This window comes from Megalopta genalis, chromosome 11 (assembly GCF_051020955.1).
Source record: "Megalopta genalis isolate 19385.01 chromosome 11, iyMegGena1_principal, whole genome shotgun sequence".
Lineage (NCBI taxonomy): Eukaryota > Metazoa > Arthropoda > Insecta > Hymenoptera > Halictidae > Megalopta > Megalopta genalis.
Window position 1 is genome coordinate 4948394 of NC_135023.1, and position 27241 is coordinate 4975634.

General features: G+C 48.0%; 3 protein-coding genes and 2 long non-coding RNA genes across 8 annotated transcripts in view; 2 read left to right on the forward strand and 3 right to left on the reverse strand.

Annotated features, from left to right (window-relative positions):
• Window positions 1–943: 943 nt before the first annotated feature.
• On the reverse strand, window positions 944–4463 carry LOC117226235 (hyaluronidase). Its single transcript, XM_033480366.2, has 5 exons — window positions 4328–4463; window positions 3581–3795; window positions 2676–3102; window positions 1904–2108; window positions 944–1769 (listed from the first exon to the last, which is right to left on the reverse strand). Exons 1-5 carry the CDS (start codon window positions 4387–4389, stop codon window positions 1542–1544), a joined length of 1137 nt encoding a protein of 378 aa, XP_033336257.2. The 5' UTR covers window positions 4390–4463; the 3' UTR covers window positions 944–1541.
• Window positions 3676–7486, forward strand: LOC143260266 (uncharacterized). Its single transcript, XR_013034399.1, has 3 exons — window positions 3676–3815; window positions 4205–6752; window positions 7055–7486. It is a non-coding gene; the product is annotated as an uncharacterized LOC143260266 (long non-coding RNA).
• Nmt (N-myristoyl transferase) lies at window positions 7484–10431 on the reverse strand. Of its 2 annotated transcripts, none has more exons than XM_076525181.1 (8): window positions 10289–10431; window positions 9523–9746; window positions 9233–9443; window positions 9046–9162; window positions 8806–8976; window positions 8555–8735; window positions 8223–8486; window positions 7484–8165 (listed from the first exon to the last, which is right to left on the reverse strand). In XM_076525181.1, the coding sequence occupies exons 1-8, from the start codon at window positions 10363–10365 to the stop codon at window positions 8007–8009; spliced, it is 1404 nt and encodes a 467-aa protein (XP_076381296.1). In that variant the 5' UTR covers window positions 10366–10431; the 3' UTR covers window positions 7484–8006. The 2 variants fall into 2 exon arrangements, with proteins under 2 accessions (XP_076381296.1, XP_033335969.1); XM_033480078.2 differs by having other exon boundaries at window positions 9523–9758; window positions 10289–10430.
• LOC117226090 (uncharacterized) lies at window positions 10427–11421 on the forward strand. 2 transcript variants are annotated; one of them, XR_004491708.2, is made up of 3 exons: window positions 10431–10732; window positions 10831–10965; window positions 11184–11421. It is a non-coding gene; the product is annotated as an uncharacterized LOC117226090 (long non-coding RNA). The 2 variants fall into 2 exon arrangements; XR_013034400.1 differs by having other exon boundaries at window positions 10427–10732; window positions 10831–11421.
• The window catches only part of LOC117226088 (uncharacterized), a 112981-nt gene continuing 97051 nt past the window's right edge, over window positions 11312–27241 (reverse strand). For both annotated transcript variants that reach the window (XM_033480080.2, XM_033480079.2), the window contains exons 3-6: window positions 26317–26357; window positions 22662–22760; window positions 16242–16316; window positions 11312–16044 (exon numbers count right to left, since the gene is read on the reverse strand). In XM_033480080.2, the coding sequence (XP_033335971.2) occupies window positions 15838–16044; window positions 16242–16316; window positions 22662–22760; window positions 26317–26357 (422 nt within the window). In that variant the 3' untranslated portion in view covers window positions 11312–15837. The remainder of the gene's footprint in view (window positions 16045–16241; window positions 16317–22661; window positions 22761–26316; window positions 26358–27241) is intronic.

The following is a 27241-nucleotide window of genomic DNA, read 5'->3' on the forward strand; positions in this document are numbered from 1 at the left end:
CCGAGCCCCGGAGTCTCTCCTTCGGCTTCAGCTCCTCCTTCTACTCGGTGCACGTTCCTCGTTCGGTTCCGCGCCGTTCCCGTTCCGTTCTCTCTCTTTCTCCGTCCACCGGTCGCCACCGGGTAACCGTCGTCGGAACAGAAAGAGAAAGGATCATCGGTTCACCAGGGGGGAACCGAAGGAGGAGGAGGAGAGGAAGAGGAGGATGAGGAGGAGGAGGGCAGGGATCAACGGTAAGCAAGAGAGATCTTTGACTACTACCTCTCCGCCAACGACGACCGTCGCGTGTACTGTAAAAAGCAAGATCGCCCGAGGCCTTACACCTCGAACCAGTAAAACTTGTCGTACGCTAGTACTAAAGTGCGCCGAGTGCCGAGTGCCGGGTCGCTCTCTGCATCGCTCTGCATCGCTCTGCGTCGCTCCGATGCGACGAGTCGCCGCGTCGGTCGCGATCCTGCTACCAGGACCCAACGCCGGTGATCCACTAATCGCGACGAACCGTTCGAGATGTTCGGGGACGGCCCGGACCACCTAGCTTTCGGGTGGGGCGAGCCGCGGGCGGTGGAAAGTGGCCTGTATTCCTAATTGTCCGTCCACGAGCACGGTCCGTTGTCCGCGCAGAGTTCTTGCTTCTTCGTTTAATCGTAATCTCGATCCGTCGCTGGGTGTAATCGTCGCGCGCGATCGTTTCGTCGTTCGCGGGAAACGCGGATGGTTTTCCGTGGATTCGATCGATCCCAGACGTCGAAGACCGTCTCCGCGAAAAGGGCCCGAAAACGCGGGCACCGTAGAAATTTGGTAAACCGAACCGACCCGACCGAATAGGGACACATATGTTTACGGTAGACGCCGTTTGTGCACGAAGCTCGGAAATTCTCAGCATATGGGAGCAACGACAGCGTCGACTTCCGTCCGGTGCTTCGAAGGAGGAATGAAAGAAGAGTTAGCGCCTCGTGTGATTTATTTCGAGAGTTGCTCGGTCGAGAGACGATTCCAGGCGAGGTACCGTCCAGTCGTCTTTGGTTTCAGCGACGTACGACCGACATCTTTCACCGGCGTCGAAGGTCGTACGGTTTCTCCGCGCGCGCGTCACCGGTATGGTAATCGCACGCGCGAGCAATTAGAAACTGGCAAAGGTGTTGGCCAGGCTCCGAGAGTTTCTATCGAATTCACGTGCTGGGTAGAACTCGAGAAGCGTTTGCCAGGCTCGTGGATTTTCCGGGGATGAAAATGGCTCTTGGAGTTGGGGGAGCGAACCGCGTTCTATCGAAAGCTATCGATCTCATAGAAAATCTTTCTTTCCGCTTCGTCGTCCTCCTGAATCGTAATTTCCTAACAACAAAGTCTATCGAAAAATATTGCGACTCGGTTACCTTGCCCGTCCGACGCGAGGCCCCAACTTAAAGAGCAGCTTTCACCCCTCGACTCGAGATCTCGAAATTTCCGGAGTTCTACGCGGTACGTGGGTCGTTCGAAAAAGGCTGACGCCCCTGCAGGATGATCGCTCGATCTCCTCGGAGCACTCGTCCCGCAAAATCCGGTCAGACTTGATCGACGCTGACGTCCGGAGGATCGTTCCGCGTCTCGTAGATGGTCGGGCCGAGCGCGGCTCGCCTGACCCGGTCCACGATGGGGCCCAGATCATTGTTCAGGTATTCCCTGAACCGCAGGCACTTCTCGTTGGTGTTGATATCGTTAGAGCTGCCCCAAATTATGAGCCCGTCCGCGCCGAGATCCGAGATCTTGCCGAGAGTGGTCTCGAGATCAGCCTGCGAAGATAAATCCACTTTGAGAGCGGCGACGCGACGCGACGGCAGCCTGGCCGAGGACTCTCTCTCTCTCTAATCAGGTGGCGCATCTTCCGATGGGCCCCGAAATTTTTTGAAAACAGAGGGGGCCTCACCTTATTCAAATAGGTGTCCCTGTGATCCTGGTACTTGTACCAGTAATAAGGCAGAACCTTTTTCCTCGGTGTCGACTGCCTCGCGACCCGCAGGGCCTCTTTCACTCGGCCACCGACCAGGCCCACTCTCTCGCCGGCGGTCAGGCTCAGTCTCAAATAGACCGACGACAGGAGGACGTCTTCCAGCTCGAACAGCCACGACATTCTGGAAAAACAGCGCCGCATGGGGATTCGGACGCCAGCTCGGCTTATCGGTCTCGAGATTAGATAACGGGACGATTTGAATTTTCAGCAAGGTCCTTGGCACTGGCATCGTTTCGAGTTAGATGATCTTGACGCGTGACTCGTAATCTGCTTACCCGCAGCCCCGTAGCCCCGTAGCTCCGTGGCCCCGTGGCCCCGCGGCTCCGTGGCCCTCGAGTACAGCCACGGTAAATGGAGCACGCGACTATACGCGAGCCGTTGTCACCGAGAAGCTATACTATCGTCGAGCGATCATCTGTTCGTTATCGCGCGGAGCACGCTTTCGATTACTTTTTGGGTGCCAGGCCCTGCCGAATTCGTTCGTTTCCTCCGCGTCTTCGAGATCTATTCTTTCCGATCGAGTTCTCGACAACTCCTCCGCAAGGAATACCATAAATTAGACTGTACAAATTGAGAGCCGGAGAGACGAAAGCGTGCTTAAACATCTTTTTAAAGAATCTATCCATCCCCAAGTGCCGACAGCATTTCTCAAACTAACGACGAGCGAAAAAGTGAAGCGACGCCATACTTATCGTTCTCCAACATGGTGGTTTTGTCGCACTGCGAGCTGGGCTGATTCGGCGACAGGTTGTAACAGTAGGGATAAGCGTAGTAACCCCAACTGGCCGCCGGTCTGCACTCCTTGGCGGTCTTCAGGGTCTCCTCGACGAACAGTCTGCCGTACTTCTCGAAGCTCCGCTTCGCTTCTTGCTCCACGGTCTTGCTGTCCCAAAACGGGTGCTGTTCCCGGACCAGCTCCACGGAATAGTCTCTGTACGGCTGAAGGGATGCCCAGTTCTGTCGGAAGATCGGTCGCCAGCTTTCGAAATCGATCACGCCGATGCCGTGGAACGATTCGTCCGGGATCTGCTCGGTCAGGTGTTTCCGGAAGACCTCCAGGTGCCTGGTAAGGTTGCCCTCCTGCGGCACACCGCCGTTTCTACGCACGACGTGTCCTGAACAACCATTTAGGCGGCTGTTGTCAAGGTTCGAGTATGCAAGTTCGAGAGCCTCGACAACGCATCGTGTTAACGCGAATGGTAAAGAAGCTCTAATCGGCATTGCTGGGAAATAAGGGGGCGAGGCAAGGGGTTGTTACCCAATATCGATACGTACGTCCATCGTACGTCTTAATTTTTACACTAATTTATAGCCGAATACGTGATAACCAATGGCTAAGTTTCAGGCGAATTATTTTACTTTCGAACGGTACAGCAATGTCTCTCTAATCGACACTGAGATTCTGCACAAAAATGAACAGTTAGGGAAGAGAAGGTACGATTGTTCCCGTCTTGCGGTTCGTTTTTATAGCTCTTGATAATCGGTAACTATAAAAACGAGGTGCACGGCTCCGATAATCGCGTTTCCTCTTCTCAAATTGTCCATTCTTTTGTGCATTATGTGCGTCAATTAGGGAGACATCACTGTACTTACCATTTGAGTCCTTTAACAGCGCCGGGAACATGCCGGGGTCATAAAGGATCGTGATCTGGTTTCCTCGAAATTCGTCCATCTTGTTTTGGAGGATCCCAAATTTGGTGGCGACCTCCTCGAACCGCAGCCCGTATTTGTGACACATGAAGGTCGGCACGTTCCAGTAGACGTTGAATCCCTGCCGGTCCACGTCTTTCGGGGTAACCGGACGAAAGCTGCGCAGAAAGACGTCGAGGTGACACGATTTTCCATAGGATAAACATTAGGAAACACCGTAAAATCTTTATCTAGCGACCAGCGTTGAAGATAACCGCGAATATCAGCTCCTCGAAAAAATATGTCTAAAAACGTGCATGTCGCGAAGCCTATACGGTTGCGGACACGCGATTTATCGTTTGCTCTTCGAAAGGCCGAGTAATTCCGACGCGACGCGACCACCCACTTGCGTCGTGTACGGGGAGTCTCGCGACATTAAAAAATCGGTCCGAAAGAAAGGAACGAACGAACAACGGCCGCCGATTTCGCGCACAAGAAATGGCACCTTCGGCCGGGCGTGCAGGCCAATGACACGGCTTAGATAAGATATTTTCGGTCCTGAACTTGAACGCTTTATGGGTATTTCAGGAGCCGCAGCCACCGCTGCAGTCGCTGCGCCGCAGGAGAAGCCTGCCAACTCTCTCGATAAATACGGGGCGGAAATTCGAAAGGTGAGACGGAGCGCCGTAAAAGTCGTCTAATCGTAAGTACCCGAACAGGAATCCTTCGACGAACAGCAGAGGCGCCAGCAGGAACAGCACTGAAAGTATCATCTCTCTGGTGAGGGGACATGAACGGCCACCAACACGAGCGTCCACCAGCGTCCACCAGCGTCCACCAGCGTCCACCAGCGTCCACTGTCACCGACGCGAGCAACCTCCGAACAAACCGGGAACGACAGTGCTTCCTATCGATCCCTTTCGACAGGGGCTGCTCGGGCTGCAGACTGCTCGGACGACGACGATAGCGACGATGATTTCCCGATGACCCCCGCGTCTAGCGAGCTCCCCGCACACGCCGACGACGATGGTAGAACAGCGGTGCGACTGAATTCCGCTCGATTTCAGGCCACTATTTATTCCGCATCGTGTGTCTCGTGTTCCCCACCTACGTGCTCGTCGCCGCTCCGTGCTGTTATCTGGCTCTCCGGGTGTATTGTTCGGTGATTTCTCGTTTCCGTTTTTCCTTTTCCTTTTTTTTTCTTTTCTTCTCCTTCCTTCGGCGTTGCTTGTTCGCCGCTTTTTTTATTTCGTTTCGCGCAAAAGGGCATCACGCGTCCGCGATCAATCCCGCCGAGCCGACAATGGGAGTGCATTGAGCCCGAGCACTGGGTCCTCGATGCTCGATGCTCGAGGCTCGAGGCACCGTTGCGAGATCGATACAGCTGCCCCGGGCCAAGGATCGCGCCGGGATCCACGGAGCGCGGAGGGCCCTCGCCGAGGATCCAACGACAATGGATCCAGTCTCCGTCACCTGCCCACTCGTTCACCGCGCTCCCGAATTCGGGAAGAGCGTCCTGCAGGACCAAAATACGCGCTCGGCCGCGTCCATTGTTCCTGCTCCGGGTTCGTTCTCCTCGTCGTCTCTAACATCCTGCTCAAAATTCGTATAATTTTCCTTTCAGCAGTAGTTCCTTCCCAATAATTGACATTATCTTCTTAGCAAGTACGCGTAAAAATGTCGGACCGTTGGAACGATAAGAACTGTCTTTATCGATTGCGACAAACAGTCGGCTAAACATTTGCAACTGCTGCTAGTTAAAAGTGAATTTCGACGGGCTCTATCGATCAGCGGATCTTATAATTGCCACGACAATTAGAATTGCGAGCTGATTTTGTTAGCAGTGTCATAATACCGTGTTGTAAGAGTGCTACGGATGATAAGACGATGCGGGCATGCCTGTAGAAAGTCCGGAGGAGTATTACGGTTGCAAAATGCTTAATTACTATCTCTCCTTTGGTCCACGATGTTTCGAATATTGTCCAGCCTTGTCTTCTTATCAAACTTGAAAGTCATTTTTCGCTGCAATCGGTCGCGCGAACGCAAGGTTGCTGCGATCTACGAGTTGCGAGAGAGTAACAGAAGTCGTTGTTGCATCATATATGTGATATTTTATATTTTTTATAGCGTAGAATAACTTGTTCGGATCTTCTGTGACTCTTGCGAGCATTGGCGTGGCAGTCAACGAGTGAATTGTTATTCGCTTTTCCATCCTGTATTCTTTCTAGTCTTTCTAAAGTAGAAAAAGCGCAGTTATGTTTTGTTTTCGACACGTTTTATGCGAGGCGATTATTCGTCGATACGGAAGAGAGAAAAATGGTAATAGGCCCGGCAACGAAGGTTCAAAGAGGCGAAAGAGCGATGGCGGTCGAAAGAGGCCGCGGCAGGATTAATTAGGAGCAGTTTCGCGCGTACGAACTAGTAATTAAACTACCCCGGTATGTTGCCGGGTCGTCGAATATTCCAGCACGGTCCGTAGGCTCGCCGAGCGTTCGCTTCGCAACAGGATTAATTATCGAGGAAGGAAAAACCGAACGCGTTTCGCGAAGGACGGGTCCCTATCTCGCGAGGTGAAACCGTGCGTAAGCTTCTCGGAAGGCTGCGCTCGAATTCGTTGGTAATTTTTCTAATTGCCCGCTTCTTTCGAGGATGATTAACGCGTCACGGCGGTACCCGGACTCGACTATTTATCGAGCCTGCCGGTAACAAATGTGTCCGGGTAATCTTAACGACCAAATTGATTAGGTGGAACGGTTTTACAAGGGTGTTAAAACAGTCCTCCGTGCGCCTCTTTCTCACGCGTTCAGATAACCCGGCTGATAACGGCCAAGGTGACAGCGGATCCGCTGTTGAACGTACACGCGTCGCGCCGCGTCAAAATGAATTCCCGGGGATTCTTGTTCGCTTTTCGGCTAAATCGGTTTCGCGTCGAAATAACCAATTTCGAGTTTCAGCTATGCAAATACGTTTTCAAAGTTACGACGAAGGATAAAGTTCGACGTTCTTCGAGGAAATTGTAGGTAGTTTTGCATTAACGACGAGGAAAAAAAACTATGGACTTCCCGAAAGGGATGGGACAGATAAGACAGTGATAAATGACGTTCCTAAATATTACTTGGCTAAAGATAGCAGCAAGGTAATGAAAAATGTATACATTCGCTTGAAACTTTGCATACGAGTGTATAAATAGATTATTTAGAATTCGCGTCTTCAAAAATAATGACACGATTTAACCTAGACTTAGTTCCATAATAAACGCGAAGATCTCGCGTTCTCAAAAGATATCCTTTCGCTCTTGCTTTGAAATAAATGAAAACACGTCTGATAAAGTAGTTCAACGCTGTTCAGCAATTGTCATTTTTATTTTCACAACAAAAATCGTTTAGAAAAAAAGGTTGCATCGTTACCTAACAAAACTTCCATTCGGCTAATTTGCAGCGCGTCGCACGAGGCTCGAATCGCTACATGGTCATCCTTTCACAGCTTTTATCTCGAAGAGGCCTTGCGTGTATCGTGTGTTAAATATTGATCAACAGTCACGGCTGGGAAGACCTCGGCTCGCATCAAGGGTACACGTTGGGCTCGGTCGAGCAATGCGTAATCAAAGATCCTCTTCTTTCGGATCCAAAACTGCCCAACTCGGCATCTCTTAGAGAGCGAATCGTCGAACGATCGTAAAATACAGTTGATACCGAAACGCTTCCCTTAACGACAGTCGCTGAGAACAGGTTTCTTTCCACTATCTGATCGACACCTGTAGCCGTAACCGTAACCCTAATTACGTAACAGTCACCAACCGAAATCACCGGGAAGGTCGGGAGATGATAAATAAAGAGAGCATCATAGGGTAGAGAAGCGACAGCAGGGTTACTTTCGACCTCGATTTATTTAAACTCTTCCACTCTCACGTCCTTATACTCCTGCGACCTAATCAAGAAGATGCTGAATGTATAACAGCGTCCTGGAGCCTTATGTTGAAAACTGTGTGTTGCGGATGGCCACGCGGCTGACGTAGGTCCACCAGCGGGGGCGTCGACCACCCCCGGCTGCGTGGATTCTGCAAATTACTAATGTACGATATTTATCTACATTGCTCGAGTCACGCACATACGTTATATACACACGCGCTGCACAGGCGTAATCCCGATCGTCTCGGCCTTGACCTATGGAGCACGAGTGAAAGCGGAGACAAAATCATCCGCGGAGCCAGCATCCTGTTTTACATCGAACCCCGGGTTTTTCAGCGTATCGCTCAAATCCGTCTCCCTCTTCCCTAAGTGAATATCGTCGTTCCTCCCCGATTTTATTGTATACCATTTTATCCGCCTTGGTAAGCTTGCACGTGCGAGATTGTGTGCTTTGTTTCCTAGATCCGTGGAGACGGAGCTCTCTACTGGAGCACCAAACCGATCTTCCATGGCGTCATGCTGGGGCAACGCCAGTTGTACAGGTAGTACTGGAGATTCCCGTCACCTATGCCAAACTTCAGTGGCTCCAGGAACTCCTTGTTGTCCATTAGGTCTAACGCGTTGAACACGTCGTAGCCCAGCTGAAAAATATACATAAAAATGGGCTCTACACGTGGTTAGGGCGGTTTGGGACTTACATTGCGCGCGGAGATAAGAGCATCCGTCATCAGGTCCCGCCACGGGGTCACGTTGGACACATTGTAGAAACTGTACGCAGCCCTCAGGGTCTTGTGCACCGTATGATGCATGATGGAGCTTGGCAAGGTGTAATAGCTGACCATGTCCGTGATTTTGCCGTTGTACTCCACCACGAAGCTGTTGATGATCCCGTCCTGCGTGAGGAACCAGTGTCGGAACTCCTCGATGGAGAAGATTGGCACCAGGTCGAACTTCTCCAGATACTAAAACGGGAATTCGGTCAGCGGGTTTGCCAGATTTCACGATTTCGAGCTCGCTGATTTGTCGTTACATCGGTCAGCAGCTTGTGGGCCTGCGGTATGTCTGCCTCTACCAGTTTCCTGAACCCTGGCACCTTCGTGTTTTCTGGCAGTTTGAACAGCTTCAGAGTTCTTTGCATCGTCATGTTGCGGGACAGGTGTGAGAACTTAATGTCGATTAGTTTCTTTGGATTCAGTGAACGGTGCCAATACCTGGGGAACCATACGGATGTTGGATAGAAGGTGTAAGGAAGTTCTTCGGCGTTCGACGATGTCTACGCACCTGCAAGTCGCTATAGGTTTTGGCAACACTACACCTGCGGTGTACACAGCCTGGAATATACCTTGTAGATTAACTCTCCTAGTGATCTCGCGAATCAGGACCGGCGCGACTCTCTTCGATCTCAGCTTCTTGTGCACGCAGAGGAAATTGATCTCTACCATTTTCTGAGTGCTGAAAGTTCGCTTTCGTTAGGTCATCGGTTCACGGTGTTATGGATTTTATAGGGTGTTTGCGACCTACTGAAAGTACACGCGCAGAGTGGCTGGTATAGCGGAAATGAAACCGACTAGACGTCCGCTTTTGGTAACTCGCACCCCACAGTGCCATTCTTTACACCACCCCGGGGGTTGCAGTGCCCTGGAATCAGTTACCGTGCAACCATAATCCTACAGATTAATGTCGCGTATCCAGCTACTGTTTTATTTACCACTTCAGAAAGTTCGGCGGATAATCGAATCTAAACATCGCGTCGTCGTCCTCCACGTAATTCTTGGCTAACAAAGTATACAATTCACATAAAACTAAAGGATCGTCGAGATTCAAAGTGTCCCATTGAAAGTCGGGTGGCAACGAGTAAGGTTCTTGCCTTATGGACGTTTTGTCGGGTTCGATAGGTTCATTCTTTACGATCTTTTCATCTGTGCGGGATAAATAATGTAATTTTATCTTGACAAAGCAGAGTCTAAATGCTAAAATACATTATGCTCGCTGGTTTACCCATTTTTGGTACTGGCTGCGTGCTCCAGAACTGATAAGGCTTTTGCATAGCTTCTTTTTGAGTTTTGGCAGGCTTTTGATGCATATTGAACACCTCCATGGCCATTTGTATGTCTTTCATCCAAATGTTACACGTACTGTGCATGTCATGATCATCCGCATGACCTGCGTGATCGTGGTTCTCGGTAGTCGTATGCGCCATTTGGTTCTTCTTCTTACGATTTCTGTTTTTTGAACTGAATTATGAATAATTTCTCATTATCGCTTCATACAGCAGCACGCATACCCACGCATACATATGCTCGTGTACAATCATACACAATGACATAGCACTGTATCGCACAAGGAAGACAAACAGCAGAGGCATAAATTAAATATTTCTGATTAAATTAAGGTTACAGACAGTTATTCGGGTGTGCTTATTGGTGTTGAGAAGAATAAAACAGTAAATATATCGTAGAATATTTAATGGAGTAACGAATGTAGATTAGAGTGCATGCATGGTAGGTTACTAAGCCACAAAAACGCGATTTCATGCATCGAACGTATTTCGCAACGTTGGAATGGAAATATACAAGGCTCTTGATTTAATTCCGGGTTTTGCAAGGACACTTTCATTGATAATTGGGAAATGAACGTAGGGAAACGAGTGTGACTAGTTCGTCACACCCACGCACAATGTATGGATGTAAAACTATTTTTCATAGGTGTTAATCGAAAATCGAACGGCAAATCCATTTTTATAACTGAATGATTATTCACGTACCTTTTCAGCTTCCCATCTTTTTCGTGAATTTCATCTTTCTTAGCTTCTCGTTCTACAACTTGACTCTTTTCCTCCATTTTAATATAGATTTTGATAGAGCGCGTGCGCAGGGCATCGTCACGCCTCCTGGCATGTTCAAACGGAAAGACGGCGTGTCACATGACCATAGTGATTCAGTCGCCGCTTCGAAATCCACGCAGTTCTCAGTCCCGCATTCTTTCGTTAATATTTGTGGAATTTTATGGGAATAATCGCATTACTTTCACGAATAAATACACTCAGCAGTTTTGTTCAACATCGGGGGACACGAAGCAGTTGAAGGTTTCAAGTGTTAGCACGTTGTTCGAGGAAAATCTTGGAAAGATGTCGAGGTTACCGATGGTTGCTGGAACGCCGAATAAACGCGGGTTACCAACAGTTACCAGCGCACATTTTCAAATGTTTGTGAGTTGCAAACTTAATTAGAGCATTGAAATTACTCGATTATCATTTATTCTTAGTTAACAGAGCCAGAGTAATTAACCTTTCCGTTGTACGCGCAGTACTTTCACTGGAAATAATAGTCGGAGATTGATGGTGTGCGGACTAGAAATGGCGCGAAATTGGCGGAAAGTGTTCCACTTCAAAATGGCTGTCATCTTCGTGCGTAATATTCTAGAAGTTTATCGACGGACTAAGTGAGTACAAACTATGCTGAATATTTATTTGTATATTTCACTACATATTTCTTCTTACCGTGTAAAACGTGTACTAAATTATAATGGCGCATAATTATCTATAGAATTTTATTATAAATTTGTATAAAATTGCTCGTTGTCTTCGATAAGCTTGATTATCAAGGTTATCAAGACCAACCGTCTTGAATTAATATTGCTGCGTTTTTTTCATGCTGTAGGGACAAAGGTATGGCATTGCAGAGCGACTTTCAAAAAACACGTTCTTACATTTCAAATTATTATTTCAAGCAGGAGATTTGTAAATACCTTGTGTAGCAATAACAAGGTTAAATGAGTACTCTCAGGGTGGCAGTCTGGCAAGTATAGTTTTTTTTATTTCATTACCAACAGTGTCCTTACATCTTCATGCCGAAACAATGTATAATTTCTATATCATAATATATATATATATATATATTTATTTATTTGTTTATTTGTTTATTCCATTCATTCATTTATTTGTTGTAATTCACGTATATAATTGTTAGCGATCGTAATAGCAATAAATAGTCCGTAGTAGGCGAGTCTGTAGGTGTGTAAACAGCTTTTAGGTACGTGTAATTCCAGTTTATCGATCATTCGATCCAATGTTCACGCGGCGAGCGCGCTTTAATTCGCCGATTTGCATATCTGTTTTCGGTGGACCACACCGGGGCAATGCCGAGAGGTCGGTTTATCCGGCGTTCCTGCTCTCGTGAAAAACAATTTTGTTTCTCATTGCCCTTGCTGGCATTCTATCGATATCGAGTGGAAACCCGTTTTCGCTCGAACAGAAAATTGATCTCGCGGAGAAGCCGCGTTTCCGCAGCGTTTTCTCCTTTGAGAGAAACAGAGAGGGCGAAAGAGGCAAGGAGAGAGAAAGAAAGGGAGACAGAGACAAAGAAAGGGAGATAGAGATAGAAATACTGAGAGAGAGAGAGGGAGAGAGAGAGAGAGAGAGAGAGAAGAATATCGGAGTGTGCCCGAAAGTAATAGTCGCGAGATGAACTCGTCGAAACGATTCCCACGGCATTGAACAAACCCGCGACGAGGATCAGCAAAAGGTTTCTCTGGAAAAGAGGAGAGAGATTCTTCTTTCCCAGCGCGTTTTGTTCGTCGGGTAATGCGAGAAGTCTTTGCCGCCCACTGCTTTCGCGATGGATCGGGCGGAAAAGTAAAGAGGACTCGAATAATATAGGATCTGGGATATATTTATTAAAAGGTCTTAAAATAGGAACGCGTTGACAACATAATTAAGACTGTTAGCTGGCATTGGAAGTCGAGAGGTCTTTTGCTGAATTTTTGGGAATTAATTTAGTTGATCGTGATGCAACAATTTAATCGTTGATATTTTAAAAAATTCTGGTCCACAAGGAGTTATAATTGAATCCTTCGAAGATGAATCTTGTCCACTGTGTTGCAGTGAAATAACCGAGTTATGAAAATTACAAAAGATCAGTCGATATCTTTCTTCGTTCAATTCGATTCTCCCGAGTCGATATTTCAAAAGATCCTGGTCCCTAAAGGGTTTACAAAGAACTATAATCTAATCGTCGGAGAACGTATCTCGCCTATCCCCGCAGCAAAGAATAATTTGATGCTATAGGAGAAAAGCATGGCAAAGAAATAAGCAAACACTCGATGTGGAATTTCGATTTGCTGAAACCGTTTTCTCTATGAAAACTCCTGGCCTGCGACGGGTCGGCGATGGAGAGGAACGGCGAAACAAGAGTGGACAGCGATCTCAAGAATTTTCCGACCGGATTTCTCGGATTCTAGAGCCTTCGCGGAGCTCGCGTGTTCAAAGGAGGAAGAGGGATCGTCGAGTCTAGATGGTTATTGTGTTAGGGGGAACGGGAAATGACGGCAGCAGCTACGTCACTCGCGAATATTCGCGAACCGTGGCGTGGGCGTTCTGTTAACAAGTGCCCGGAGGATAACGATCGATCGTTGGCCCCGCAGGTGGCCACGGGGATTCTGAATGGATCAGCTGAGAATGAGAACGCAGGGAGAACGTCGCTCGTCTTGTCGAAATGAAATTCTGTCTTCTGCTGGCACCGGTGTCACGGATTTTTCTAGAATCTGGAATCTAGAAAAAAGGAAACACGAACGGATGTGTCTTCGACGCTTTCGCTGATACCGGCTTGCATTGTGTCGTCGATATCGACGACTGAACTGCAGATTTTTTTTTTAGTCGTGGCATAAACGAGGGTTCTAATTTCAAGAGAATTTTAGAACGGTCTCGAATTTCGTATTTTCAATTTATTCGAGCTGTTGAGGGCACAAACGAATTCGCGACTTGTTTCTCGCAATTGACGCAGAATGTTTCATTATGCACTAGGATCCGCGGTCTACTTTCGATGCAACTCGTGGATATTTTTCTGTCCGGTGCATCGAGTTCTCGTGGTTTTCCGTTTAGGCTGAATTGGTCGTCGCGTTCAATTTCTGGTTTGGTCGAGATTTCATTCGATATTCTAAAAGAGATGCTTACAAAATTTCTTACAGAGTATTTGTTTAGAAAACTGTAAAAGTATAGCACGGAATACGTGGTATAGATAAAGCTTTTGCTCGACCTTTGAGTGATTTGTTGGCGCAGCATGTTCAAACGAACGAGGCTAAAATGATTTTCATTTGGCGAGTTGGTTGAGGAGAACGTTGGATGTATTACACGAGAAATTACGTTTCTGATACCGACTTCCGAAATCTACTTAACAGTTAAGGAATGTGTATCGGAACTCCATTTATATGAACCCGAAAAGCTGTTCGTACAACTGGGTCGCCCTTATAGTAGAAATTTATCTAATTCTCTCTATTACTTCGTGATATACGATTCAGATAATTGGAATTCACGTTCCGACGAGTGAATTGGGTCAAGGATTTCTTTAGTCGCGATAATGGTCAAAAATTTGCCGATTTCAAACGAATTTGATTTCATTTTTGTCGAATCTTTTATTCATCCGATATTATCAAGATGAAACGAAGAGGAAGTCGCATTCATTTTTGAGGTGACCAGGGAAAGCGTGAGCGATGAAAACGTAGAGAATAATCGTTTGTCTGGCACTGTAAACGTATGCTTTATTAATTATTAGATAACAAAACGTTATGCGTATATAGCGTATAAAAATCGTGAACAAAAATCGTGGAGATTCAATGATGTAGTTTCATTTTATTCGCATTCCGTGGAATGTAGAAGAATGGATGAGGGAGAAGTTGCATCGCACGTATGGTTAAAGAGACGCATCGCGATTTCTCGTATAGAAAATCATTAAAACAGCCTGAACGGAAAGACCGAAATGGCTGACCAATGGCTATTGACTTTCGACAATCGATACTCTCGAAAGATACTGATTCATTCTAATCTCTCTAGATAGTAACATTTTAACATCGTCTTCGAAACAAAACGTTCAATGTAATATATTTGTTGAAACAAGTAACGCCACTAAAATTTTATTCGTTACAAACAGACTGCGGACCTCTGCGCACGCGTTCGTAGTGTCTGCGAATCAAAAGAGAAAAAACGAAGAAGCAATTTCTCGAAATCGGTGATCATTCGTTTGATTTGCCATAAAAGCTTCCTAGTCGATCGGAAAGAAATGACTGTTTCCGAATTTCATCGAATCGGACGATCGTTGAAAAACAGATGTCTGCATAAAGATCCACAGCCTATTTATAAACGTAACATTATATTATATATTATTTGAGAAATCATTCGCTCGAGAAACGGATTACAAATAATATGCTGTTCTTGCCACGCTAGGTCAAACTAAATCGCAGTCCATGGGCTGAACTAAATCGGTAGGTAGATTTCCATGCAACGATACAGAAACTGTAGAGCTTTGTCGAAGCTCTGGACCATGGAGTCTAGATTCTACGGTGAGATTCCAGGGCCTGGACTTTAAGAACCTAGAATCTAGCGTCCAGATACCCAGTGACCAGAATCCAAAGTCCAGAACAGGAAAACCGAAAATGAAGTAGCAGCGAAAGCGTCGAGTCGCGAGCCCAGACCGCAGACGCCGTTCGCACTACCAAGCTCACTACTTCGTCGCTACTAGATGAGAACAATTCCTTTTTCCATCACCGAGAGACACACACCGAGATAGAGAGAGATAGAGAAAGAGAGAGAGAGAGAGAGAGAGAGAGAGAGAGAGAGAGAGAGAGAGCGGCCCCGAAATTTCGTAAAACCATAGTGTCTCGTGCATCAACCCGGTCCCAAACGCTCCTCCCCCAACAGCTTTTAGAACCCATCGATTATCCGTTGGATTCGTCGGGTGTCGGGTTCCCATTAACGAGAGCGGGAAAGACAATACGGTTCTTAACTTGGCTACCTTACGCCGCTGAAATACATCACCGTCGTGTAATAATTAGGTACGCTCCGTCGGCGATTCGCAATTTATCTCTTGGAGCGTCGACTAGACGTTGGGCGAAATAGAAAGAGCAAGTGAGAGAGAGAGAGAGAGAGGATGGATGAAATACAGATACAAAAGGAGATGAGAAGAGAGGGGAGAAGAAGGAGGAAGGGAGAGATGCAGCGACAATTCGAACGAGGTCCTGCCGCGAGCCTAATCTCAAGATATGTGTGTCGGGAATCACGAATCTCCGGATCTGAACAATGAAAACACGGACACCGTACACAGGCGATTAGGAGGAACGAAGAGAGAATAGGATAAACTTGGTCGATCAGTCGGCCGGCTGCGCCTCGCGAGGCCTCGAGCGGATTCGCTGCCACGGGACCGAAAAAGCTGCGAATCTGACTAATCCCGAGCCGTCTGCTCCCGTTCCTTGTCCCTCGTTCCGTCTCCCGACTTCCGTCTTCCGTCTTCGTCTCCTAAACGGTTCTTCCGCGACGTCGCTTCCTCAGCAGTGATATGCATAGAACAGCGAGGCCAGCAGCCATAAGGCCCCTGTGCCCTGCGTCCCGAACCTGCCCCCGACCCCGTTCCTGCCGGGTCGTTTGCGCTTCGGCTTCGGCTTGGCGCGGCGTCTCCGCGAGAAGATCGCGTTCGTCGAGTTTGTCGGCGAGTCGATGTTGCAGTAGCTCAGGTCGCAGCAGCTGATGCACACCTGAAACGAAATAACCGAATTTATTTTGACCCGAGAGCCACCGGCCTCTCTCCTTTTTTTTATCGACGAGCTCTCTGCGATCTTTCGGGGATGAGCGAGAGAGGAGGAGAGAGAAAGAGAGAGAGGTAGAGAGAGAGAGAGAGAGAGGAGAGACCGGCTCGATCAGGTGGCATGGAACAAAATTCGCTATTTCGCACCTGCTGCGTGTCCACCGGCACGCAACCCACCGATGCCGGGCCGCATTCCTCGCTGCTCGCGCAGCTCTTGCTCACCTGAAACCGGAACATCGGTTGTTTCACACCTGCCCTCGAAAGGGATCGGGATCTAGGGTGGCTCTCGTCACGGTTTCCGAGGAGAACTGTCCTTCTCCGGTTGCTACGAAATTCGAGAGCAAGATCTACGGATATTTCTTTTCGTGGCTCTTTATAGCCTCTTGTTTTTTACGACGAACACTTTTTCGTTTCGTCGCGCAAGGGATCCATCCGTGATTTTACCGCGGCGATTCTTTGCGCACTTCTCAACCTACTTTCCCGGTATGGCCTCTAACGCACGATCTCCGCAGGGCCATTCCGATAGTGCACAGGATGACGCAGTTCTCTCCGGGCAACGATCACGAAAGTCGCGCATTCGTTAGGGAAGTTCGATTTAGCCGGAATTCAACTTGATCCTCTCGTATGCGAACGAACTTTACGTTCAAAGAACTCGATCTTTCCTCGTCGTTTCTACGAACGAACGTTACCGGGTCGGGTCGAGGTTATCGGTGCACGGTGAAAATGGGTTGACCCAATTAGCGCGGCTCCATTCGAAGCGAACCAAAGACATTTTTTGCAACATTTGTGTCCGCCACGATCGACGTTCCATCGCGGCTTTGGCGTAAACGCGCTAGCAAAAATCAAGGAATTTTTCGACGGTCGAACTCGAATAGATAGGAACGGCAATTTCGTCGGATCCCGGGCAACACGGAGGGTTAAGTCGACCGGCATTTTTCTCCGCGATCTTTTGTCTCGTGTACGCGGATTCTCCACGCCCGCGGTTCTCGATCCCGGTACTCGATCCTTCACGGGAGAATAACTTTTTTCACGGAATATCCCGGTCCCGGACCATCGATCCCGTTCTCTCGGCCTGTTTAATTCATAGATCTCCGATTTCCTGTACGTAGGATATTCATCGTTACGATTACAGCCGGTTGCCAGGCGGTCCCTGCGCTGCTCCTACTCCCACGACCACTCTCGCCCCTCTTTTCCCTTTCCTCGTACTTTTTTCCGAGAATTTGCCGGAACTTTCCAGCTGAATGGAACTTGCTAGCCGCAATTCCGCCATCCGGAATTGCTATTCTTTTTCTTGGAAGAACAGGACGGGACGAGATTGCGCGACGCGGAGCTCCCGGTCGACGACCGCCGTCATTTTCTGATTATCAAGGTTTCTCGTTTATGCAGAATTAAGGATTCTTCGGGACCTTCTCCGCGGAAATGGTCTCGCTCGACTTCGATGCTCGCCATCTCTGGATTTCCTCTTTTAAACAACGACGAAATCAACGGTTGCGTGAAAAATTTGGAGGTGTTCGGCGAGCGTTGGCGTGCTTCCGGCGATAAGGTGCACCGTGGATTTCGAAATTTGTAGCGGATTTGTAGGAAATCGATCGAAGTTACGGCGAAAGTGACCACGGTTTATTAATTTCCCAACGCGATTTCGAATTTTCTTTCGAACCAAAGCGTGCCTGTCTCGAAGCGCGATCTCCCAGCTTCGATTCGAGCCCTCGAAAGTTTAGAAATTCCGATGGGAATACAGTCCGAAGTCCGAAGTCGCGTCGAAGTAACCCTCTAAAATCCAGTGATTTGTCTCCGCGTTGTCGACCGAACAAACTGTTTCGATCGTCGTCGAATTTTTCGAGGGAATACCGACGATATTTCGCGAGCTCGAGAGCTTTGCGAAGACTTCCCGGAGTCGTTGATCACGAGTGATACTTCATTTTTCCATTCTCGGCTTTTCAGCTCGTGACAAACGCTGAGACGGCTTTAATCACGGCGGAATCGCGCGACCATTAATATTTCCGCGCGAGATATAGCGCGGGTGCATTAAGCGTTGCCAAACTTTTAAGCAGCACCGCGGATCCATGAATCCTTGTCTTTCTCTCGCCGCGTTGCGTCGGGCCGTGCCGCGCCGCGATGGTTCGGAACAATGCCGGGTTGTCCATTGAAATCGAACATTAATTAAAAACGTTCATGAATATATGCAGATCGTTTTGCGACCGGTTGTTTTGCCCGAGGAAAAATACCAAATCCGCGAGCGTCAAGCATTCATGAAAAATGCATGAGCGCGTCTTTGTCTTTCTTGCGTGCCGGTATGCACGCGTACATGTGGCATGCATGTACGGGACGGGACACCGGGCCCGTCGATGCGCTATTAAAAACATTTTTACACGCGGCCGTAAAACTAATCTCGAGTCACTCCGCGAAACAACGGGAGAATCGATCGATATTTAAAGGCGAGTAGACAACCGCGGATTTTGAAGCGCGCCGGACATTGGAATTCGTAAAATGCTAGATGCCGGCCGAGAATCGTCCCGCGTCACCTGTCGCTCTTCCCACGGGCTGGTTACGGCATCCAGGAATTAATTAACCGATCGACGAGAGGAGAGGAAAGGCTCTCCACCGGCCTCTAATTAATATCGATGCTCGTAATTGGAAGAATCGAGAATGTGCTTATCCGAGTGCTAATGGCGTTAAGCCTCCGAAGACGAACGTCTCTGGAGACCCCCGAGGCGATTATGTCTTCCCAACCTTTTACGAACGCTCGATCATTTTTCCTTCCGATTAATTCGGGAGCGTTCTCTTCGCGTTCGCGGCTAGAGGCACGCGAAATGAAAATTTATCGTGAAAATTCTGACGCGATTCCACTCTGGTTTTACTTTTGTTGCTTTTAGCAGCGTTCGAGAATCTAATCGAGAGGAAGGCGTTGCCAGCGCTTCGCGCGGATAATGTTTGTACAAATATTTCTTTACCGAGGTTCTAGAATTAATTCGATCATTTTAACGCAGAATTTGTGCCGAAATAACGCGAAATGGGTTGATTAATAATCAACGATGCTATAAAATGCTTCGATTCAATTTGAAATTACCTCCACGTTGCATTAGCAAACGAGCACGAGAAATTTACGTGTTCGATTCGTTATTTCGACCGAACGGTTTTAATACGCGTTAACGGATAATTCTTCCAAAATTCTAATGCACTGGACGGAGGAACCATCCCCTTTATAATGCAGAATGCGGGCACGAATGTATTCTTTTAATTTCGTTTACGCGAACTTTTTTAATCGTTTGGAAGTATTCGAAAAATCTAGTTTTCTCGTTTCGCGACAGTTTTAAGATCCGAACACGGAATTTTTAGTTAACGTAAACAAATTCGAAGGAACCGCAGGTCTGCAGGCTTCGAAAAGAAACGTTTCCCCGATACGTTGCAGCAACAGCTCGATTTCTAAATGCATTTTCCAGAGCGACTGACACGATATCTCAAAAACCAAATATCCGATTTACTTCAATCTTGGCGAACGTCTTCGGCAGACGTTCCGTTCCCATCTGAACTTCAATCAACCGAATATTCGCAAGATTTGATCCTTGCAATTTAAAAACTCCGATCTTCTCTCATAAATCGAAATCGTTTCTCTCTCGATCGCTGTCACAATTTCTGTCTTCCATTGCTCCCTAGTTTACCTAAAATAGTCTGCTTCGAGCTGCACTTGTACGGATGAAAGATCTGTCGAATCTGATGGCAACTATCGAAAAATGCTGATCACACCCCGGTCAAAATTCAATCGCGACCGTAGCTACGATCCATGGTTTTGCATAGAAAAATTTCGTCGCACTTCTCGAAGCCTATCCAAATCTGCTAGCAAAATTTCAAGTTGCCACGTCCGTTGAATTCGTCGCAAAAAATTGGCGAACGTCGTACTCGGCCATCGGAGCAGGATTAACGAGCGAGCGGAGCTCGCGATTAGGCGGGACTCGAGGCAAATTCGCGAATGATTTTCATCGGAGTCGCATGGTCGCTTCTCGGCCAACGCACGCCGGCCCTGTTGATTTAATCGCGCCGACCCGACACGGTTAAATCGCGTCGTGGAACGAGGAACGTGGAACGAGAAACAAGCGTGGAGGAACGCGAGCGTCGCACCGCGGGTCCGCTTTGAACGCAAATTCCGCTCGTTCCTTTCGGCGTCGAACGCCTGTCGCTTTTCTCAATGGAAACTATCGTACGGTTTCCCTCGGGTTCGACAAACTGCCCGGAAACGCCCGAATAACCTACAATTACCGTAATGAATTAAAAGGAAATTCCTATTCGAGGAAATGGGGAAGTTGTCGACTGTGGAATCGAAACTTTTCCGCGGAAAATTGTTCCGCTCCGAACACTCCGGCAACTTTGCGCAACGATTCCGCATGTTTTGCATTGTTACTCTATTTTTCCCGATGTTTGCAGTGTTCGATTCGGTTCATCGATTATTTCGTTTTATCGGGCGGTTCTTTGAACCGGGCAGTCAAAGGTTTTCTCAATCGATGCCGCAAAAAGAAAGGCACGGGAGGTCTGCCGGAGGAAAAGCCGATTTCGTGGAAATTATGTTTATGTTTTGCTAAAACGAGATGAATTTTTATGCGAAAAGGTAAAGAAATCTTTTGGGGCAAATCAAAGGAGAGCAGAAGATCAGGAGGAAAATAAATTAAACGGTTAAGAGAACTCGGGTGTTTTTGCCGGTGTATCGTCGATGTTTATAGAAGTTTACGTTTTAACAAAGTAATTTATGAGATTGGTGTAAAGATTCGTTGCCTCTTCGAACGAGTTCATTAGACGAAAGTGTTTGCTTTTACTGGTACCTTTTCTACTGTTGTTTGTTGTTGGTTTCTAGATCGTTTCCAATCGAAGTTACACCGTTGCTTTATCAAATAATAACGAAAAAATATTTATTACCAGTTACTGTCGCTCATCAGTTTCGATAGAAGATGCAGCAATTGGGTTCGATAAAATGTTAGAAAATTCTGATTACCGGTAAAACTTTTCAAGAAAACTTTTCGGAGCGCGCGGTCTCGAATCAAAGTTGAAATTGAAGTTCCAATAACTGTGGCAACGGAACGTAATTAATATTTTTCATGGTTGCTCGCACGAACCGTGATTTCACGCTCGGGAAAGTTTCGGAGCCCCTCGTCCTGAACCTTTAATCGATTAAGTCAAATGTAGCCCAGCGACGCGACTCGACCGAAAATTCGACAGCGTTGTTGGTCGTGTAACAACGCGTTCCGGTAGACAAAGCACCGAGTTCCCTTCGAAATTTTCCCCCTCGTCTCAGAATACGTATTCTTCTCTTAATACACGTGTACAGATCGGCGCGAGGTTGCTCAACAGGTAGTTCCTTGCCCTTTGCCGCAATTTTCGCTTCTACAATTACGTCGCTGGGCGTTCAACTTTCCGGACACAGTGGCGTCGCGGTCGGCCCTCTAACTTAAAAATACCCGTCCGCGCTCGGTCACCGTCGAAAGTGCTAATTAACTGCCCCGTTTGATCACGAAAACCCCGGGAAATCTGCCGCGAACGTCAACAGAAAATTAATTTTCATCCCAGGCTCTCTGGATCATATTTCTGCAAGCTCGTAACCGGCGATAAACATTGAGAACGTCGGTCGACCGCGAGACGTTCGCGCAACAATTTTTCTACAGTGTTTAACGAATACGAATACGTTCGTGGGGGGAACGCAACGATGGCTCCAGCCGATTCATGGAATCAGAATTTCATGGTCTGTCCGCGGATTATTTCTCGAATGCATAGAGCGCATTTAGAATTAAAGGTTTCATTTAGAGGCTCTGAAAATTTATGAAGCACTCTCCGAACGAAACAATCGCTTTTGGAGAGCACGATGCAGATTCTCGAGAAGATTTCCAAAGCAGCAAACTTTTAGCAGCGAACCGATGAAATAACAACTTTTTTTTCACCCGTTTGGAAACTGCAGCGCGGTTGCAGCTACGGCGAATCGCGAACGCATTCATCGTTAAAAGACTACGGATATTTGCAACGGTTCTGCATCAATTTCAATTTCCTGCTGCCGTAAAACGAACAGAAAAGATTATAAAACCGCAAAATTTTGCAGTCGATTCGTCGAACATTTTGCAACGAGCTGAGTTAATTAATATATAAAGGATAAAGCGGATCGTTCGCGTGTAATCGGTCAAAGCCGAAGGAAAAGGGGAAATACGCGACGATTTTAACCAGCAGAATATTTCGTATTCCGGAGAGGAAGAGAGTCGGTTTCAAGCTCTCCGTCAACAACGTGCCCCGGAGAAAACGTTTCTCCCCGTCCGTTCAATTAGCAATTCTTCATTAAGCCCGAGTGTACGATACACGGACGAGCTCCCGATGATTCCCGATTACTCGGGTCCAAGATCACCGGGTCGCTAATTAATCGCGAGTGGAAGCCCAGGCGAGTCGCGAAAGGAACGAGCCTCGGTCGGTCACGAGTCGCGATCCGCGCGACCACGATTACGTCTACAGTTCGCGTGATCGTCGACGATTCTCCGCTAATATTTCTTGGCAGAGACTGCCGGAGCAGCCTTCGAGGGCGCTGCGAACAAATTTGCTTGCCAAGACGCTGTTTCCTTTGCTGTCCAAAATGTGCAGCGATCTGCAGAAGTCCCGGCCGGCCGCCGGACACGGCGTGTCTATCGCCCATTCGTTGCACATCTGCGGACAAAGAGAAAGAACAAAAGAGAGAGAGAGAAAGAGGAGAAATAGTTGGGGGTGCGACGATCAGGGGAAATTTAAGTGGACCGCGGCCAGCTCGACTTTTTCTCCTTTTTTTGCGGAGAGTCCATCTCCTTTGTAAGCCTCTGTAAGGTTTATAGTGGCTGATCAAATTTCCATAGTTAATCAAAAGCGTTGCTGTTATCCGATTCTTTTGGAAAACGTCTAATACACGTGTATCGGTATGCGCACGGAATCTAGACGATAAAATTAGTCGATGATGTGGAACAAAGGTTTTCTTCGGCGTGCTTTCGTTTCCGAGATATTCGGATTTGGCGATTGGTTCGTCGCGCGTGCCGATGAATAAGAAGAGGCTGGCGTGTCTGATCATAATTTACCGTTTCTACTTCTTGCGGATATCGTCGATCCCAGTTGGATAAACTTTCAAAGTCGCCGGTCTCCGAAACAAAGACGGCTATGGAAGAACCATGAACTATACTTATCGACAGATTGTTCCGTGTCGAATCCTCGGAGCGGATTGTACGCATTCGAAGATGAACGTTTGAAAGACAAGACGATGAAAGTATCTTATTATAGTGTCTATTCGCGGCTCGATCAGCCACGGTCCACTTAATATTAACTTGCTCGGGAAACGAAACGAAAGCACGAAAAGCTGCAAAGCTCGGTAGGGACGCACGGTTCGTTAGATAAGCAGAAGCTCGCCGCATTATGATATCTGGGCTGATCAAGGTTGCGGGGGTGGCGCTGCCTAAAAATCCTTGGGGTTGAAACGTAACCGAGCGAGTCGGTTCGTTCCAGCCGAACGCTCGCGACAACTGTATCGCCTTTAGAAACTTTGGGCGGCCGCCGTCGAACTCGAGGAAAGGCAGCAAACTGAGAAAAGTGGGAAAGAAAAGAAGGAAAATAGAAGGCATATTGGAAAAGCTGCCGGCGGGCCTACGGTAGACCAGGTGAATTCCCCGGGAAGATATCCGGTGTAAATCGAGGCTGGCCTGATTTCCAGCGGGCCTCCTGCGTTCCGCGCTCGGCGCACGGCACGCGGTGTTTCGACGGATATTGGCAGCGACGCGAGACGGGACTAATGCAATGACACGTTCATTAATTCTGATACGTATCAATTTTGCGTGGAGAGGGCTGCGCGTTAAACAGATACACGGGGCCGTTCTTTATTGCGTTACACGGTGCTTCGGACTACCGTTATTAATTACGGGATCGCGCCGGGAAATTCGAGGCTGCGCGCGTCGAATATCTACTGGTACCCATGGAAATCTAGCGGAAACCACCGCGGGGATCGATTGATAGCGGTCGAAATCGCAACGGGTAAAATGCTAATGACTTGTTAAGCCTCGAAAATGTGCCGCTGGGATAATTAATATTTGCTTTGGAACACTGACCAGGTTTCCCGGTTCATATCGGGCGTCGCTAATTATTTGTATCGCTAAATTATTTTAGCGAACGATGGATGCGCAGTTTCATTGTTGGTTCGTTAATATTTACCGATGACGAATTCGAGGTCGGTCGAGAGGCCGAGAAACCCATTCCGGGTTTGTCGTTGCAAATGGCGAACGTGAAGATCGTCGGGATCGATTCGATCCTGTTCGCAACGATATCTGTTCGAGATGAATTTAAAATGGTTCGAGACGAATTTAAAATGGTTCGAGACGTTCAAAAATCTTGGAAGATTCTTTCGAAGTCGACGCATGGAAAATGTTTTTCGAACCGATGCAGCGAATATCACGTTTTTCTTCATTTTGTACGATCCTGCGTGCGGAGATTTTACGCGATCGCTACTCCCTGGCAGAAAGTGTTTAAACAACGGATTAACGCGGCTGCTGCAACAATTGTTTTGGCAAGGATTAAAAGTGGAAAATACTGGCGCGCACGAAGTACGGGGACGAAATAAAAGGATAGGCCGTAATTTATGCAAATATTAACGAGGCAGCGAATACAGCGATGCGTTTACTAAATATGAAATAATGTAACAGCCTCTATAACGAGGACGCTGCGAAGCGAAGTAACGAGTGCGCGGTGGCGCACGATATTAAAAACTTGTTGATTCTCCCGATTGAATGGTCGTCGTGCCTGTCTTTACGAACAAAGAAGGGTGTTCGCTGCGCTACGAATATTTTTGCGCGCGAACGTTCCCGTTTACATTTCCGGAGGGACGCAGTTTCTATTTTGCCCAAGCACGGTGTCTGTCAATTTTTCCGCGTGAACGAACATTTTAATATTCCGACTCATTAAAATTCAAGTTGAAATTGAATAAGCGAAGTTCAGCCGGAATATTTCGTTGCAGCGGATATGTAAAACAGAGTTATCGCACCGATGAAACAACGTGGCTCAATCGACAAAATGAAAACGCGCTGCGGATTAATTAAAAACGTTGTTCCTCGGTATTCCTTTGCGACAAGTTTATTCCTCGACAGCGCGGAGTAATGAGCGCAAATTCTAGCGCATTAAAAATAACGATCTCTCCAATTTTATCTCTCGCACGAGTACCGTAAACGTCTGTGTGTTGCCGCATCGTTCGCTCGGCACTTCGAGCATTTTTTCACGCCATCGGCAACTTCGTTAAATTCGCGCAATAATGCGCTCGAATTGCAAGAAATGTTGAAAAAACATTCCCTGGAGAAGTAAATAAAAGTATCGCGCGCGGAAGGACCGTGCGAATCCCGGCGAGATTTCCCAACGAAACACAAAGTCCCGGAGAGCCGCGTTGAAACGATTCGGCTGGTCGCATTTTCAGCGTGCTTAAGTCGCGAAAAAGCTGTATCTCCGCTTCAACCACCGATGCAATCTTGTCGCCCATTACTGCGATTCCAAAGAAACCTGCTTTAACCCGTTCGCCAAACAACCCGAAAGCCCTTTCGGTTCGACGGTCTCGGTCTCTCTCGATCTCGCGTCTCGGGCCTCGAGGGAAGCTATCTCTCGAAAGCCGGGTGTCCCTATCGATCATTTCCGTAAGCGGTAACGCGGCTACAAACGAAACAGAGCCTGGGAAGGCTGCTCACCTCCCGATATCGACGCGATTCCAATCTTTCGTAGCCGGCGAGCTCTCGAGACGTCGCGTCTCCGTCGAATAGGAAAATGAAATGCCGTGCCGCGCCGCCGATCGAACGCGAATCTTGCCCGATTTTCACGAAACACGGTGGAATAAGTAGCGAAGGCGTCGCAGGAATTTTAGGATAAAGACGAGGACGTGGAACAAAAATTCCATTTACTTGCTTCCTCGATTTGCCGCAACTGAAATCGAATATTTAGCAACATCGATGCGCAACAGCGAAGCATAAATTGTTAAAAGTTGGGAAATAATCGTCGGTAAGCGGCGAGCGACGGGGCGCGTTCGGGTGAACAGCGGGAACAGGCTGAAATTTTGGTAGATCGGCGAAGGAGGGAAACGGCAGCGGGGGAGCATAAAGTAAGGGAAGATCGATGGCAGCCAGGGTCCTCGTTGGCCGAACGAACTTGCGGCTGGACCGTGCGCGATACAGGCATTAGCGACTCTTAAGGGGGCGTTTAATGGACTCGTCGATACCTGGTTATCGCTGACGTTGACGCAAGTGTAGCACGTTAGACCTGGAACACAACACAGATGGGGCGTTCGAGTGAGTAATAGCGTTGCGGAGACGGCTCGGCTTCGACCGCGAGACAAAGGGCGGAGAGAGGCAACAATTAAACACGCTTAGGCGTTCCGCCACCCGTTTCTTCCCCCTTGCCGCACGCCCCCGCGCTCGTTCGATAGAATTCCGCGCTCGGTACACTTAACGTTCACTGGATGGGAGAGGCTGGAATGGATTGTCCCGTCGAATGGAACTCGTATAGACGGCACCCGACGCGACTCGACGCGACGCGACGGATCGCGCCGCGCGACAAAGCGTTCCGCCTCGAAGCGCGTCGCTTAAACGGAGAGCCACGCGAGCCAAATTCTCCGACCACTCCGCCCCCGAACTGTCCGCGTAATTAATACTTTGCGCCGCGGACCTCGTCTGCTCGCCCGCCCCGCTCTCGCATCCTCTTTTCAGGATGGATGAGATTTCTGGTGCAGGGGCACGAGGGTACAGGGGAGGAGGCTTTCGATTGCTGTATATTCACCGATTAGAATCGGGAGATTCGCGTCGACGATCGCGATCAGCTTCGAAATAAGCTCGAGCAAACGGTCCTACGATTTTATTTCGCAAAGTTGCAACGGTTTAAGCATCGAGCATTTTTCAGCAGATATTTAAGAAAGCGACTGGCAAATTGTTTCCGGGAATAGAAGAGGTGCCTTTCGAACGTTTGACTGGAAGGCTCGCCGAATTGCACGATCGAGGTGTGTTAGGTAGTTTGCGAGGGTGCGAAGCTTTTCTCTTTTATTTGGAAGTCGAGCTTCAAAGACGGCAGTTGCCTTTGATACGCGTTACCCGCCATCCTTGTGGGAACAAGGAGCTTTTTTTCGGGTAAAGTGGACCGTTTGGGAGTGC